Genomic DNA, 14,839 nt, shown 5'->3' on the forward strand with positions numbered 1-14,839 from the left:
GAGGCATGGTTTGTTTCTTGTAGATAAATAGTGGGACTTTTAAAGGCTATTTTATGTGAATTGTTTAATCAAAACTTGAAGATGAAGTGACATTTTGGGCTTGGGATTCAGACACCAAGTCACTTAATGAAATTCACTTCAAATAACAATCTGATACTAGGATGACAATATGCAAGTCACTTGAGCAGCACATGGGGCTCAGAGGGAGCATTCTTCAGCTTCAAAGCCAAGAGTTTTCAACATCTCAAATGGCAGTTTTGGCAAAATTGTCAACAGAATCCAGAAGACATGGATGCAGTACTGCAATTTCTTCATTTAAGTTTCCTTTTCATCAAGCAACAAAACAGAAAACACCAAGACATGTTCATAGGATTTTGTTTTCAGCTATATGAAAATGAAAGATTTTTTACCAGATGGCACAGAGAAGGGAAACATTTTAGAGTAAGAATTTAGTCAGAGGACTCAGATTTTGTTTTGGTTTTGAGAAGAAAACATTTCTTGTCATTATATGCCAACTTCCTCTTTGCTTCTCTGTTTGATTTGGCTGGTCCAAGTCTCCACAACAAAACATCCTCCCATTGACAAACAGAATGCTAACAAATTTTGAATCAGAAAAACCTAGAGCTTGGCAGAATTTTCTGAGAAGAAGAAATAAACATCATGTTAGTTTGACCCAGAAAGAAACGGTTCAGATATTCTCCTTCTGTGTGAGTCTTTAAGGGATGGATGTTAAACGAGTCTGATAGATTTTGAGACAGGATATGTCATCTCCCATGTGGCACTATAAATACAGACAGAAGAGGCTCATGAGAGATGGAATCACAGTGGGGAACAAGAAGAACAGTTTCTGCAACATATGGAAGTGGTTCAGGCAAAGAGTAAAATTTTGAAATACTTTAATTCAGGAAAGCCTAAGGAGTCAGTTCAGTTAAAACTTTGAAACTTTTCAAGTTTAGAAAAAAAGGAAATTGTCTGTTTCGGTATTCTTCCACTCTCAAACGAATTTCTTCAACAAATGGGAATTCCATTTTTATGAACTGTATTTGTATAACATCAATCATATAAGAAAATGCAACTTTTACTCAGAATCCAAAGCTTATTCAAGGAAACTGGAAATCCAGATGGATTTCCCATTAATGTTTACATTTGTCAGCAGGTTTGAGGCTTCTTTTAAAAACTAATCAGAATAAAAAACCAGAGCAACAATACTTCCAGATATTTCAAGGATTTCAAATGATGGTGATTTTGTTTAGATACCCTCTTCACCAGATTAATCTGTAAACCTGCAGACACATTTCTAAGTAAGAAGGTCAACATAAATGAAAAATCTTGGTTTTAAAAGAAACAAAAAACTCACGCAGAAAACCACAAAAAAAAAAAATCCCTTCAAATTTGTCATCGTCACTTCTTGACTGTGTTCAAAGCAGCCCTTAGAAAGGCCTCCCTTATATTTCTTCATTTTATAGCATTCTGTCTCTCTTCAATTTTAAATTCAGCTATCTTTTATTATTCTACACAGTGCTCAAGTTTTTTCCCAAACAGTCTTCACAGCCTAAGGCTGGCTGCAGGTGGCATGTTCAAGCAAGAATATTTTGTGTGGACATGTTGCTCTTACAGTTCATGTTCTTTCCCAGATGCAATCTCCAAAGGGTTACTGGGAAACAAGTAAACCTCTTGCATATACTTTTCTTCAGCTAGTATGTTGATATCAAGACTTTGGGAGCCTGTACAGAAACATTTTCTCTTTCAGGATTTATGGATCTCTAAGATGGTGCTACAATAGAGAGTTTCACTATTGTGACAGCTCCGAGTATGGGATCTGAGATACACACCATTGGATTTTCTCCTGAGCTTTTCCTTAGAAGAAGCTTGATTAGAAGGATGAAAGAATTTATAACTTTCTCTTCTTTATTTTTTTTGTAATTAGTAGGATCCAGCTTGTATTATATTCCATCGCTCTCAAACAGCACCAAAAGATTAACTTGCAGATACAATGGGAACTATTGTGAAATATTAGGATTTTTTATTTTCTGGAATAATAATTACAAATTTTCTTATTTTAGAAGAGGAAGAGTTCTTTAGGGCTAAGTTTGGGTGACCTTTTCATCCAGAGGAAGAAAGAAATTAAAATAGGAATGTTACATATGCTCATATCAGCAGGAATGTTATAAGCTGTACTTCATGACAGAAGGGTATAACTTGGAATGGCAAATTGATCAGTAATAGCAATATCATCCATAGCAGTTCTCAATTCTCCTCTCAAGTAAATCTGTGTCACAAGCTCTCTGGAAAATTCCCGTTTTCTTATACCTGATCATTTTTTGTGTGTCACTGTCTGTCATGACTTTACACTTAAAGAATCAGTCTCAAAATAACTGGTTTAAGTTGAATCAAGAAACAAGTCAAGAAAACACCCTCACAGAAAAAAAACTACTGAGAAAAGTGTTTATAGCCTCTTGTAGGAGAGGGTGGAGTGTCAAGGCTTTTGTTTAAAGCCTAAAGGAGAAATATTAGGTCACTTATTTGAAGAGTTTTTTTATTTAGTTCAATTTTTGAAATAAAAATAATATTGAAGTTGTCTATAACCCTTCCAGTGTGTTAGCGCCAGCTGGAGAAAGATGATACACTAGGGAGTACCCCTTTCCTCCACTTGCACCTTTTCATAGTAAGCAATTTCCATTTGACATTTTTCTTGTGAAAGCAGACTTAGGCACCACTTCTATTGTAAATGCAGAGTTCAGAAATCATGCAATCAAGAATCTCCTCCCAAGTCACAAACTGGCTTCAAAATACATGTTCTTTAAACAACTTTTTGAAGTTTTTTTCCCTTTAAGATTTTATGAGTCACATTTTCAAGACTTTTCCACAACCACAATGACTACACATGGAAGCTCAAACAATCACCAGGCTCCCATGAGCTGGGAGTTAAGGAAGCTCAATATATTGCACAATTTGTAATAGCTCAGAAGGGTTAGCAGTACTGGTAGCATCTTCCCAGGGATTTGTTTGACAGTGCCTTCAGCTGATGGCTGGATTTAAAACTATAAAGAGATTACAAAGAAGACTTTCCCTAGTACAGAGTCTGGAACAAGAAAAACATAGCTCCCAGAAGACTTAGTCTGGTTTGGCCGCTTTGTTTGGGTCCTTCAGTACATTTATAGAGGTTGTGTCTGCAAAATCCCAACCTGAAGCATGGAGTGAACTCTCAAGTTGAAAAAAAATAAAGCTAACATAGTGCCTAAAAAGTGGCACTTCCATCATAACAGTTTGGAACATACGTAAACTTACTTTCTTCCGACGAGCTTCCGCAGCATATTGATCCACGCTATGTACTTTTCCTCTTCCTTTCTTTGGAGTTGCAACTGGTCTTTCCTGTCTCCTCTTAGGAGGAAGCTTTCTCTTAGGTCTCTTAGGCGCAGTAAGAGGGGAGCCATAACTACTCTCCTGTACTGGCGGGGAGAGATGTCTGGACTCAGAAAAAAAGCCTGTCTCAGCTCACATCAGATAGTAAAGCTAGCTGTGCCAGGTAATCCTGAAGCATAAATGCTGTGGCCTTTTCAAAAATTTAGGCTTTTGGGCAATTTAAGGTCTATCTTTTCTTAAGGAGGAATCCACCAAATTGTACTGAAAGCAGAACAGCAGTTACAGGAGTGGGCAGCATACAAGCAAATTAAATTGGTGTTTCAGAAGATAGGTGAGGCTTCTGGATTTGAAAATATATAGTTATATGGGGGGAGTTATTTATCAAATGTTAACTTCTTAATATTAGCAAAATCTAAGTAAACTTAATTTCAATTTAAGTAATATTAATTACATACAATTTAGCAAGTCTGGGGTAGAGTGCTAGTGGAAGCGCAACATTTCATTTGGATGATGGTTCAGGTACGAGTACTAGAGCCTGTCCAGTTCAAATGGCTTTCTGAAAGATTTTCCACACCAACTTTTTTTGCCTGAATCAGTGACATCAGGTACCCTAACCAGTGGGATTAACAGATGCCACCATTGTGTGCCAGCCATGCACCCCACTGATATCACCAGAGCCCCACTAACCACTGTTCAGGGACTGCAGGTCTGCAGGAAAAAACTACAATGCAAGACTCATCATGGAGCTGCACTGTTACCTGCCTTATTACCAGCTTTATGGGCAATTTTAGAATTTAATTTCCTAGCACTTTTGGTGTTGCATCTTACTGGGTAATGTTACTGTTCGTAAATGCACAAATACCTGGTATAGACTTGTAGAAGGGGAAAAAATGAAGACATGACTGGAAAAAAACTACTGTCCCATTAATCAGCTTGCACATAATTTTAAACTGCTGGCTGGGCTTAAACCATGACAAACTGTACCACTCTCACTGACTTTAACACAACTTGCAGGCTCTTGGCATTGCTCAGGATTGCGTGTGAAGTGCTGATAGATGATACCTACAGGGAGGCAGTAACTACAATATGCTGCATATAACAGAGCACACTGAACGGGCTTGAGAAAAGTCAGAGATTTATGATGATATTTAACTTCTATGTACTTAGGCAGCTTCTCACAGTTGTTCAGTTACAGAGCTATGTAAACAGGGAAGGGAAGGAAGGGGATGTTACCATCTGCCATGCTGTTTCATTGCTTCCAAGGCAAGCAGCTGGAAAGGAGATTCTAGTCCAGTCTCATTCGTCTCTCTCCAGAAAGGCATTTTAATAAAGCAGCACCAGAGTTTTCTGTTTTTAAAACGCTTCAAGCTTTGTGCAGTCCTGATGAGAGGAGCGGCAGGGAAAGGAAGGATTCTCGGTTTACTGTCTCTGAATCAGCTCAGACAGAGCTCCACAATGCCAGAAACACGCGAGCGCAGGAGACCCAGGTCTGAACACTGAAATTGGCCGTCTCAAGACAGCATGTTAGAGGAGCAGCAGGAACGGCTTAGCAGTGCCAGATTTCGATGTGTTTTAGAGCTCTTATGGCAGTATATTTCTAGAATATTCTATTTTCAAAAAAATGTTAGCTAGGAGAAAAAAAAAAAGCCAAGTTCTTATTAACCAGCCAAATCTTAGTCTTGCTTGAGAAGAGTCAGAACAGAGTTATGGAGGAGGGAAATGAATCCCTCCTCACTTACAGAAGGGAACTGTAACATCACAAGGGTAACTAGCCAGCCAAAGCTTTGCTTCTTGACCCGAACGGAACAACCTACCAGAATTCAACTGCAGAAGCACAGAGGAAAAGAAAAACAAAATGCAGAAGTAAATCAAGAGCAAGCATATATTTGATAACTCCCATAACTACTCCTGGAAACATAATGGAAGTCACTGAAATACTTCCTGTGATGTTTATTTATGTTCCCCCCCCAAAAAAGACCCCAAATCCTAGACAGCCAACTCATTTACACTGAAATTCATAATTCTAGAGGACATGCAATGTTGCACTACTGGACACTGGCCTGAATTTGTATTCCGTTTTCATCAACGACACTGGCAATTCACCCATAAAGTTTAAGAGCATCTAAGACCCTTTATTTCTAGCTTTTAAGACACTGTGCTGTGGTACATGTCCTGTGAAGCTCTAAGTGCCATCTGATGAAGTCTGGAAGATGAAGATTATCAGTAATAGGTGACATTAGATTATGTTTTCAATGCATTTAGAACATTATTTGGTATAATAAACTCTTGTAAACATTCACTTTAATGCTCAGGTTTCCAAAGTGTAAAAATATTCCTCAAGCTACTAAAAGCAGCAAGAAAACTCAATATAAAATCTTCACTCTTGAAAAGAAGAAGTAAAAAGCCTATCTTAACCATAACTCAGAACTATTAAGAGCTTGTTTTCAAACATTATTGTTTGGCTGGTCTGCTTTTGCCTGGGGAAAATGAAGTGGTCAGTATTACTCCAACTGTCTAACTGCTGCCAGCTGTATACAAGAAAAGAATGATTTCATAGAGAGGTCATGCTGTTGGTATCAAGGAAGCAGCTGAATGGGATCCCTTTGAGGACTTTCTTTCCAGCTGATTTATCTACATTCATAGCTCCTAAAAATTATATTGAAAACAGTGTCAAGAAAAACAGTATAAAATATCTGTCCTGAAACCAGGCCCCCAGCAAATTTCAGCATCTGTGTACTTACACAGCTGTATTCATTTATTTAAATTTCCATTCACAAAGTCATGTCCACTGTCTGAACTGCAAACCATACATGCTCATCTGCTAACTTGTCTGTTCTCAATTTGCTAACAATCAGTTTCATGCTCTTGTGTTTAACACAAATGGCATAAATCAGCCTATCTGTAAAATTTTCATAAGCTGTTAATTCATGCTTATTAAGAGCCTAAGCTTTGCCTTGCAATTAGAGGCAATCTTCAGATAACCATCCAGAAGGGCCACGAAATATTAAAATCCTTTGGGGTATTTTTTGCTTTTATAGTGACTTTTTCTATGAAGATATAATTACACTTCACTTTTAGACACTTATAATTAACCTAAAACTAGATTACCACATTGGATTCTAAACTGGTTGAAGACAACAATCTAAAGAACAAATTCAGTGTCATCGTGTTCATATTCTCCTCAAAGTCCACGGAAAGAGTCCCAAAACTCTATTCAGAAGGAAGTGACTGTCTACGGATAAATAAAATTAGAGTTGTCAGTCATAAGTCACACATAATATTTGTAACACTTCAGTGAGAGGAACTATAAAGCATCACTGAGCAATAAATCCTTGACTCAGAAAGCTCTCATTACCAGTAGCTCACTTAACCAAATCAGACATCTCTCCTGGTTTAATCAAAATGACATGAAGACATATCAATGCCTGTCAATTTAGCAAGAGTGCTGGCAGATTTTAACTGCCACTTATCCAGAGAAGGGACTACTTTCTATCCAGTGCAGTGTTTCAGTGCTGGTTTGGAATAATTCCTTACACTCACTGCTCTGTGATTATGGCTCAAAGTTCTCCAACAGCGATGCTACCCACCGCAAGTTCATAACCACTGCAAACTTATTTAAACAGCTTAAATAGCTCTGGCATATTGAAAAATATTATTCCTGCTTCTCTTTGCTCTCTTTTCCAGCAGAGATCAGCTCTCAGATGTACACCAAATAAGTAAGAAACTACTGCTGTGTACCTGACTGCTCAGGGAGATTTGTATTACTTTCCAAAGGGCAGGTATCTGACACACTCCTCTGTATTTGAAGATTTGCAAACATTTGTTTACCCTTTGAAAAGCATGTATAAAAACTCCTGAGGTCTTGTGATGGCAATCTGCAGGCCTACATTTGCACCGGAACTTTGCAGAGGACCTTTGCCAGTTGTCAAGAGATCATCGGAGATGTCAGATCCCAGCCACACAAAGTAGCAGATATTCAGGTGCAGAATTTACTTTCCCTCCCTACAAAACCCAAACAAGTGCATGATCTTGTCACCTGGACAGTGTTGGCAAGGAAGCAGTACTCGTCAGTCCCAGCCAGCCACCCAAAGTTCAAACAAGGGGTTAAACTGCTGTAGTGTTTTGCACATCATTTCTCATTAAAATACCTTACAGTGCTTCAAAACTTTTTCCAAACTCAACAGCATGGTCCTGAGGGAACAGTACTGGCAAAGCTTTCCGAACCCCTGTAGGGCCTATATGAAACTGGAAATAGCAGCTTTTTACAGTTCATGACAGACTGGAATTATTACTTTGGCTACTGCAGGCTGTCAGCTTCAAAGAAAGCTTTTTCTCCTCTGCATTTTTCCTTAATATTTTCTGCATTGTATTTTTATTGCTTTTAAGAAGGATAAATCCTTAGAGGAAAGTTAAATTATGTTGTTGTACCTAAATATACTCCTGTCTTTGCCAAGTAAATGTTTCCATTTGCATTATCATATCACACAGAGCAACAGCCTTCTGAAAGGCATGGCCAGTTCCTTCTCTCAGTAGGGAATCTCACATGATAAATCCTTTAGACGGTAACTTTTCTCTCTGGCAAAGGGGAAGCATATTCCATAAATGGGTGAAAAAAAGTTGCTAGAAATGTTACTCCTGAGCAGCAGCAATTATTGGGGGGGGGGAAAGTAAGTGTATTTCAGACACATGGTTTATCTGCAGAAGAAAATCTGTACTAACCTCCGAGTTGAAAGGACCGTATCTATGACCAGCAGCATCTGGTTGCTCAGAGTAAAAAGCATAAACATAAGGCCTGAAAGAAAGGAAGAAAGAAAGAAAGGTCTTGTTCAGGATAGCTTTCCTTCAACAACAAAATCTCAGATCTGCTAGGTCAAGTCAACCTTCCAATGAGAGTTGGCTTTATGGAAAAAGAACTGTTTCTCAATCATAAAATCATAGAATCATTTAGCAGTCATATGTTCCCATGGTATGATTAAGCAATTAGTTGTTCTACAGTTTTATTAAATGCAAGAACACATGCAGGGAGGCACACGGGGTACCATCTGTGGACACAAGCTCTTTCTAAGTCTTGTAGGAGAGATCACAACAGCAGCTTGCCTGAGCTTTGCAGCCAGTAGCATGTGGGAACTTGCACATTAAAAAATACTCATAATTAAAATCTTAACATTTTCCCACTGCTCAGGATCCAGTCCTGCAATTGTCGCTGCCTGTAAGGTTGTTAAACCATATTAGACTCAGTAGGATAAGGACAATCCAAGCTAATCCATGTAACTACATGCTTCTTGATAAGAAATAAATTCAAACCATGCTACACATTTATTGACAAGAATGAAAATACTGATGGTTAAAAGCTGAGACTAAACTAAAAGATTAAAACTAAACACAAATCCCAAATAAATCCTTAAATCAGGGATATCATTTAACAGACAAAAATTATTTTTAGAACTAAATTTCCCCTTGCTCTTCCAGCTACTTTCAAGAAGAAGACAAGCTAGCAGTTATCCAACAGCAGATGCCAGTAAGTGAATTACCTTTCATTGTCTGGAAGGGTTAGCCACTGCAGTATTGTTAATATTCTGCGCTCATGGGGGATGACACTGGACCATAAAACACAAAAATATACCTTGTTATCATAGAATACAAAAACTATCAACACAGTCTTGCTATGAACTGATTCTTACATGATTAAAAACAATTACAACAGTATTATTTGCTTTTAGTATGCTGTGTTTTGTTTCTTGCTTGATCCTGATTCTTGTTTTGCGAATAGAATTACCTCAGATCTCCTGGATGTCCACGTACACCACAAGAAAGATGGCCAAAGGTTGTGACTGGAGTCAGAACTCAAGGCGGTAAATCTAACTGTTCTAAATAGAAATGAGTAACATTCTGGTAGCTTTAACCCAGATGGACCTTTTTTATGCTGCCATTGGATAGCTGGCATGAGTAAAAACCATTAATTTGCTCACATCAGTACAGGTTTAAACTATCATCCTGCTCTGGCAGTCTTGAAAGCTGTTCCCATAGATTTAATGGTAACCAAACTGAGGGCTAGTCTGGTGTAAATGAAAACAGAGCCATCTGACACACCAGGCCATCAGCATGGTGACTTGCACAACAACTTTGACGGCTTCTCTCTCTGCAGAACAGACTCATCCTATTTCACTGTTTGTGTCCCGAGACATCTCACTTGGCTGCAGAGGCCAAGTTTATGCTATGCAAAGGACTAACCTTATAAACAGCTGTTAATAGTTAAATAGCTCATCCTAGGAAAGCTCTGCTGGTCAGTGACCACACAGCTATTTTAATACAATAGCATAGTCAGTCCAGATTTCATCAAATTAATTGCAGAATCCCAGGTCAGGAATCAAATACAACTGTCTTGGATTCACCATGCTGAATTGAATTCAGCACTCTTTGGAAACACCTGACAGAGAAATAAAAATGCCAACAGCCGTTTTAAAATGAGTTCATTTTTAATGCCATGTAGAACAGCAGTGGTCCTCAGTCTCTAACTACAGGGAAAACTTTTGGTTGTAAAACAACTATAAAAATGGGAATTTGTGCTAAAATTTGCAAACAAGGCACTATCATAAAGCAGAACAATCATCTTGGGTATTGCCTAGCTTTAAAATTTGTATTAATTGTGTACTAAGAAAAAAAGCATTGTTTCAATTAAGTAATTTGGGATTAAGATGGTTTTAACGCTTCTCTTTTCCAAAAAATACATTTGCCTGAAACTCTCAAAAAAATCATTCTGTGTCCCAAATTAAGAAATAAAGTTTTAAGACATATACATTTACCTATCTCATTAATCACATTAATTTTTTTGTTTTGTAGAGCACCAGACTGGAGCTCTGACAGATAACCATCCTGCAAGCCCAAACCTATCATTAGGTTCATACACAATATATTTTATTTTATTCCTTCCATATGCCAAATGATATTTAGGGTAGCAAAGAGTATTATTCCTAATGGAATCACAAAAAAATAGGCAAACCTTTAGTAGTTCAGCCTTGACGGTCTGCTCATTTTCATTGCTCCTGCAATCCTTCCATTAAAATGAAATAGAGAGACTGACCCACACAAATTCCTCAGAACTCAGAAATTATCAAAATTTATTAATTTTTTGGTTGGAAAGATATGTTTGGTTAGAAAGATATGTTAGCTGGGACAAGGGAAAATAATTTGGAACCATTAAACAAAAGAATAAACAGCAAAAATCCTCAAGGCTGTCTTTTAGGAAAGGGAAATTGGATATCTTACTCAAAGGTCAGACTGGATTGTAAACTGAATGAGTCAGGCTTTGAGTCAATTAGGCTGTTGATGTCAGATGACATAAGAGGACAATAAAAGAGTCTTCCACAAACACTCAAAGGACTAGGAAACATTACTAGCAATACTAAGGATGTGAAATAACACACCATGTAATGAAAGTAATTTATTACATATTCACACATCTTTTATTCAAACAACTGCTAAAAATCAGTGTATGAACTTCAAGCAGCAAACTGTAGCATCAGAAATATTGCACAAATGAAACAAGGGAGGCTTACAGGTATGGTCTCCAAGCTGCCAAATTCTTAGATTAAGAAAAATGACTTAATACACTCTTGCATCAAATTAATTCTGAATTATTAGTTACAAAGCTCCAGAAAACAGGGTGCACTTACATAGACCAGAAGAACGTGCCAGCTTTCACCCCTTGCTTGGCTGCAGTAATCCAAATCTAATGAGGAAAATATAAGAGGATTAGAATGTGTTCAGATCTTTAATTACCCTCTGAAATCAAAAGGAAATGTTTTCAACACACATTCTTCTACCCTGAGCCTAGAAGTGAAAATTGCAGTTTTCAGCCTGTGTCCCTAGTTCAAACATGTGGAGTGACAAACCTATGCAAGTTCTGTATTGACGGATCAGCCACCGTGCTGTGGACTTTCACCCCTAAAACTCTGTGTTACTTTTAATACAAAGCATTAAGATCCATGGCTAGGAATTTCTCCAGTATTCTATTTGATTTTCAAAAATAAGTCATTACTCCCCTGAGCTTTTTAACACTCAGATGTTAGAGGATACTCTGCAAGAAGGAACACGGCTTAACACTAAGCTGTGCTTGCACAAATGTGCCTCTTTCCCGATATTCTACCACCAGCAGCCATCAAAGAAAATGTGTTAAAAAAGAGAACAGAAAAAAAGGGAACAGATGAGTGAGCAAGGCTATAAAGAAAGCAATGAGGGACACCTTCCTCCATAGATATTTAATTTTGAGCTCATCCCAAGTGCTTGATGGAAATGATGGAAACAATCTCTGTGAATTTTTCAAATCCTTCTTTCAGTCCTTCAAATCCCATGTATTTTTCTGCCTACAAATCAGTTTGGAGCAGAAAGTTCCACTATGTAGTCACACACTGCATCGGTGTATTTTTGGTTTTGTTTGGTTTCAACATGCCAGTATCTCTGGGGTTAGGGTACTGTTCTCATACTTTGAAAACAGGCTATTAATCCTTTATCTTCCCACTTCTGTACAACAGTCATGATACTCTCCTCTATTTATTGCTTTTCAAGCAAGAGTAACCTTAGTTTGATTTTTCTATAATCAAAGCCATACCATACCACTTGTTATCCTGGTTACCCTTCTTTTTCTCTCTGTCCTACACCCACTTTCTCTTTTCTATTCTTTGAATATCTATACAATGCAGGAGAATGAGAATGACCGAATGTCAGAAAGACTCACCGTTAAGGAAAGCATACAATATGAGTTTATAACCCTACAGAACTAAGTTTTTCTAGCAAGGAGCTATCCAAATTATCTCAAAACTCACCTCAAAAGTGATAATGGCTTACAGGCAAGCATCATGTGTACAACTAGATTATTTCTTCCCACTATTTATGCATACTTATCCATTTCATAAGCAGTTAAACCAAAATGTAGTTCCCTTACTTCATAACTGCAAAATCTTTGGTTTACTTTATATCAACTTTCTGAAAATAGATTCCTCTACCTTGCTCAAAGAGACACTTATAAACTGTCATCTGGGCATGGACTGCTCAAATGTCATGCCTGAATTATTCATGCATCAGTCTTGATTGAAATAAATTTGGCACAGTCTAATGAAAGATCATTCGCACACTGAAGCTATAGTTAAGAGCAATTAAAATTGGATATTATGTTATTTTGGGGAAAATTGGTTATCTTTGCCTTTCCAGCGCCCTGGTCACACCCTTTAACTACTAATCTTCTACTCTTAAAATCTTACTGGACTCAATACAGTTAAATTAAAATCACAGCTATAAAAGATCTTTTGTTTTCATTGTATTCTAACTTTTAAGCAATGTATCCCTTTTTTCAGGGAAAAATACATCCATGTTATCTTTATAGAAACGTTGGTTTACCAAATGCAGCAGGAGCAAAGTGGCCACAGATATGCAGTCCATCCTTCTGTCTTCAGGTGCTTCTCCTCAAGAGTCTGATTTCAAGGTTGGTTCATATTAACCTATGCTCAATCTGCCACCGAATGGGGAGTCCCCCATCTACCTCCCCCAGCCTTTTCAGCCTTAGCCTTCCACCAGCACTGGGGTTTGCGTGGTAACAATGACCACAAGATGATGTGACTGCAAAGTATCTACCGTAAAAAAAATTTAAGATGGCTTTGCATTTATACTGGAATTTGGTTTTGGATTGTTGAATAACAGGGATATTGTCTTCAGGTGCTCACAGAATATTACTCCTTATGGGATAGGGCAGAAGGAAGCAGGTGACCAGGAGAGATGAAGAAGTGTGCCTACAATCCACTTATCATGTCACTGAGCCTGTACACTGCATTCAGAGGTGTGACTGCAAGTCAAGGATGCATCCACAAGCTCATTTGTGTCATAAATCAGCACAGGTTATATACCTTCAGCCTGCACCCTGTGTCTAACTAGGGCAGGAGCTACTGCATATTCCTTAGTAATTCATGCACTTTCCAGGCTTATAAAGGGCCCATACTTTAATTAATTACATTTTCCTTTGCATTGCTGATTTACTCCTAGAGTAGAACCCCACCATGGCAGAGAAAAGAAGTCAAATACAAATTCAGCATGAGGAGTGTCAGCTTCACTGCTGTTAATGCTCTTTGGTTTTGCAGTACTTGGAAAACCATTGTTCCTACAGAGCTGCAGCAGATTTCTTTTTCTTTGAAAGTGTTTGTGTTTCTGCAAAGTTTAAATCATTTTGCAGATATCTTTGGGAAGGTATCAACAAACTGAGTCCAGGGAATTCAGCATTTGGATTTTACCATATGTTAACTCTAGTTTGACTTTCTATTGCTTTGGCCTGCACAGGTCCAAGAAGTCCAGGCTGCTTCTTTGGCCAAATCACACCAGCTAAGTTCCACCCTTAGTAGCTGAAGCTGTCCTGTGCTGCTCCTCTCTGTTAGCACTGCTAAAATTACACGTGATTCTGTCTATTTTAGGCAACAATTTTAAACACGTATCAAAAGACACCCTCCCTCTGGCCAAGCAAGTAAAACACCAGTCATCTTGACAGATGAATAATTAGGCCCTACCTACATTGCCAAGGTGTACCCAGCATGCATGCAAGAAGGGTGTAAGGTGGGTTTTATTCCTTTTGAGCATAGAGCGTGCTTTATAAATGTCATGTGGAAACAGCACTGAACTCTTTTCTGAAGCAGGAGCAATGCAAGTAAATGAAGACCATTCCTAGTTTTGCAAGCTTAAGTAACCAGTAAGGACAGTCCAAAGGCATCCAGGGATGGCTTAAGACAGGAAAAACTCTACCCTCCCTGCTCCCCAGTATTTCACATCATGAATGCAGGCATTTACATTGGCATTAGCTATTTGGATAGGGACACATGTTTGTTGCACTTGAAAAAAACTCAACAGCAAAGACAATGTTCTGTTGAAGTTAAAGGCCAGCAAATCAAAAGGCCACTATCTGACCATGACATCTGAGAAGTGAGACTGAATGACTTCATACCGACTTTGCCAGGCAGAGCCTGATTCAACTCAAGCTTATAACAAAATACAACTGGACCTCCCTCTTACTGTTTTTTTTTTCAGCGGTGAAGCCTTTGCTTTATTTGAAATTAAAATAAGAAAACTCAACGGTATTCAACATCTTACCTAAAGCTCCTACTTACAGCTATACATTTGCAAAGATGTCTTTGAGCATGCAGAATAGCAGCAGTCTTGGAGGTGGAAGAATTTCTATCAGCATTTAACAAGCTTTAAATCAAATTTTCAGTGTGTTTTATAGTTGTGACAGTTACTGTTGATGAATCTAATGGTGGCAACCTCCCAGAAGTGTCCGTGATCAGCCTTGCTAGGTAAAATTAGAGAACAGACTGGAGCAGCTCATAGGAGCACGTAAGTTTATTACCCTCAGCTATAGGATAGTAACTCCACCAGAAAAGCCTAGCAAACTGTTACTGCAGCCTAATCACCAGTGAACATCTCTCACTGTCTTTAAATTAAT

General features: G+C 38.2%; 1 protein-coding gene across 5 annotated transcripts in view; it reads right to left on the reverse strand.

Moving 5' to 3' along the window:
* ENPP2 (ectonucleotide pyrophosphatase/phosphodiesterase 2) overlaps positions 1–14,839 on the reverse strand; it is a 69,208-nt gene that overhangs the window by 19,922 nt on the left and 34,447 nt on the right. For 4 of the 5 annotated variants that reach the window (XM_061373448.1, XM_061373445.1, XM_061373444.1 and 1 more), the window contains exons 9-12: positions 11,037–11,092; positions 8,895–8,960; positions 8,083–8,155; positions 3,289–3,444 (exon numbers count right to left, since the gene is read on the reverse strand). In XM_061373448.1, the coding sequence (XP_061229432.1) occupies positions 3,289–3,444; positions 8,083–8,155; positions 8,895–8,960; positions 11,037–11,092 (351 nt within the window). The remainder of the gene's footprint in view (positions 1–3,288; positions 3,445–8,082; positions 8,156–8,894; positions 8,961–11,036; positions 11,093–14,839) is intronic. The other variant, XM_061373446.1, reaches the window with a different exon arrangement.

Source organism: Neopsephotus bourkii, unplaced genomic scaffold (genome assembly GCF_033783945.1).
Source record: "Neopsephotus bourkii isolate Nb327-2 ecotype Australia unplaced genomic scaffold, CSIRO-AGI_Nbou_v1 NB_1630, whole genome shotgun sequence".
Lineage (NCBI taxonomy): Eukaryota > Metazoa > Chordata > Aves > Psittaciformes > Psittacidae > Neopsephotus > Neopsephotus bourkii.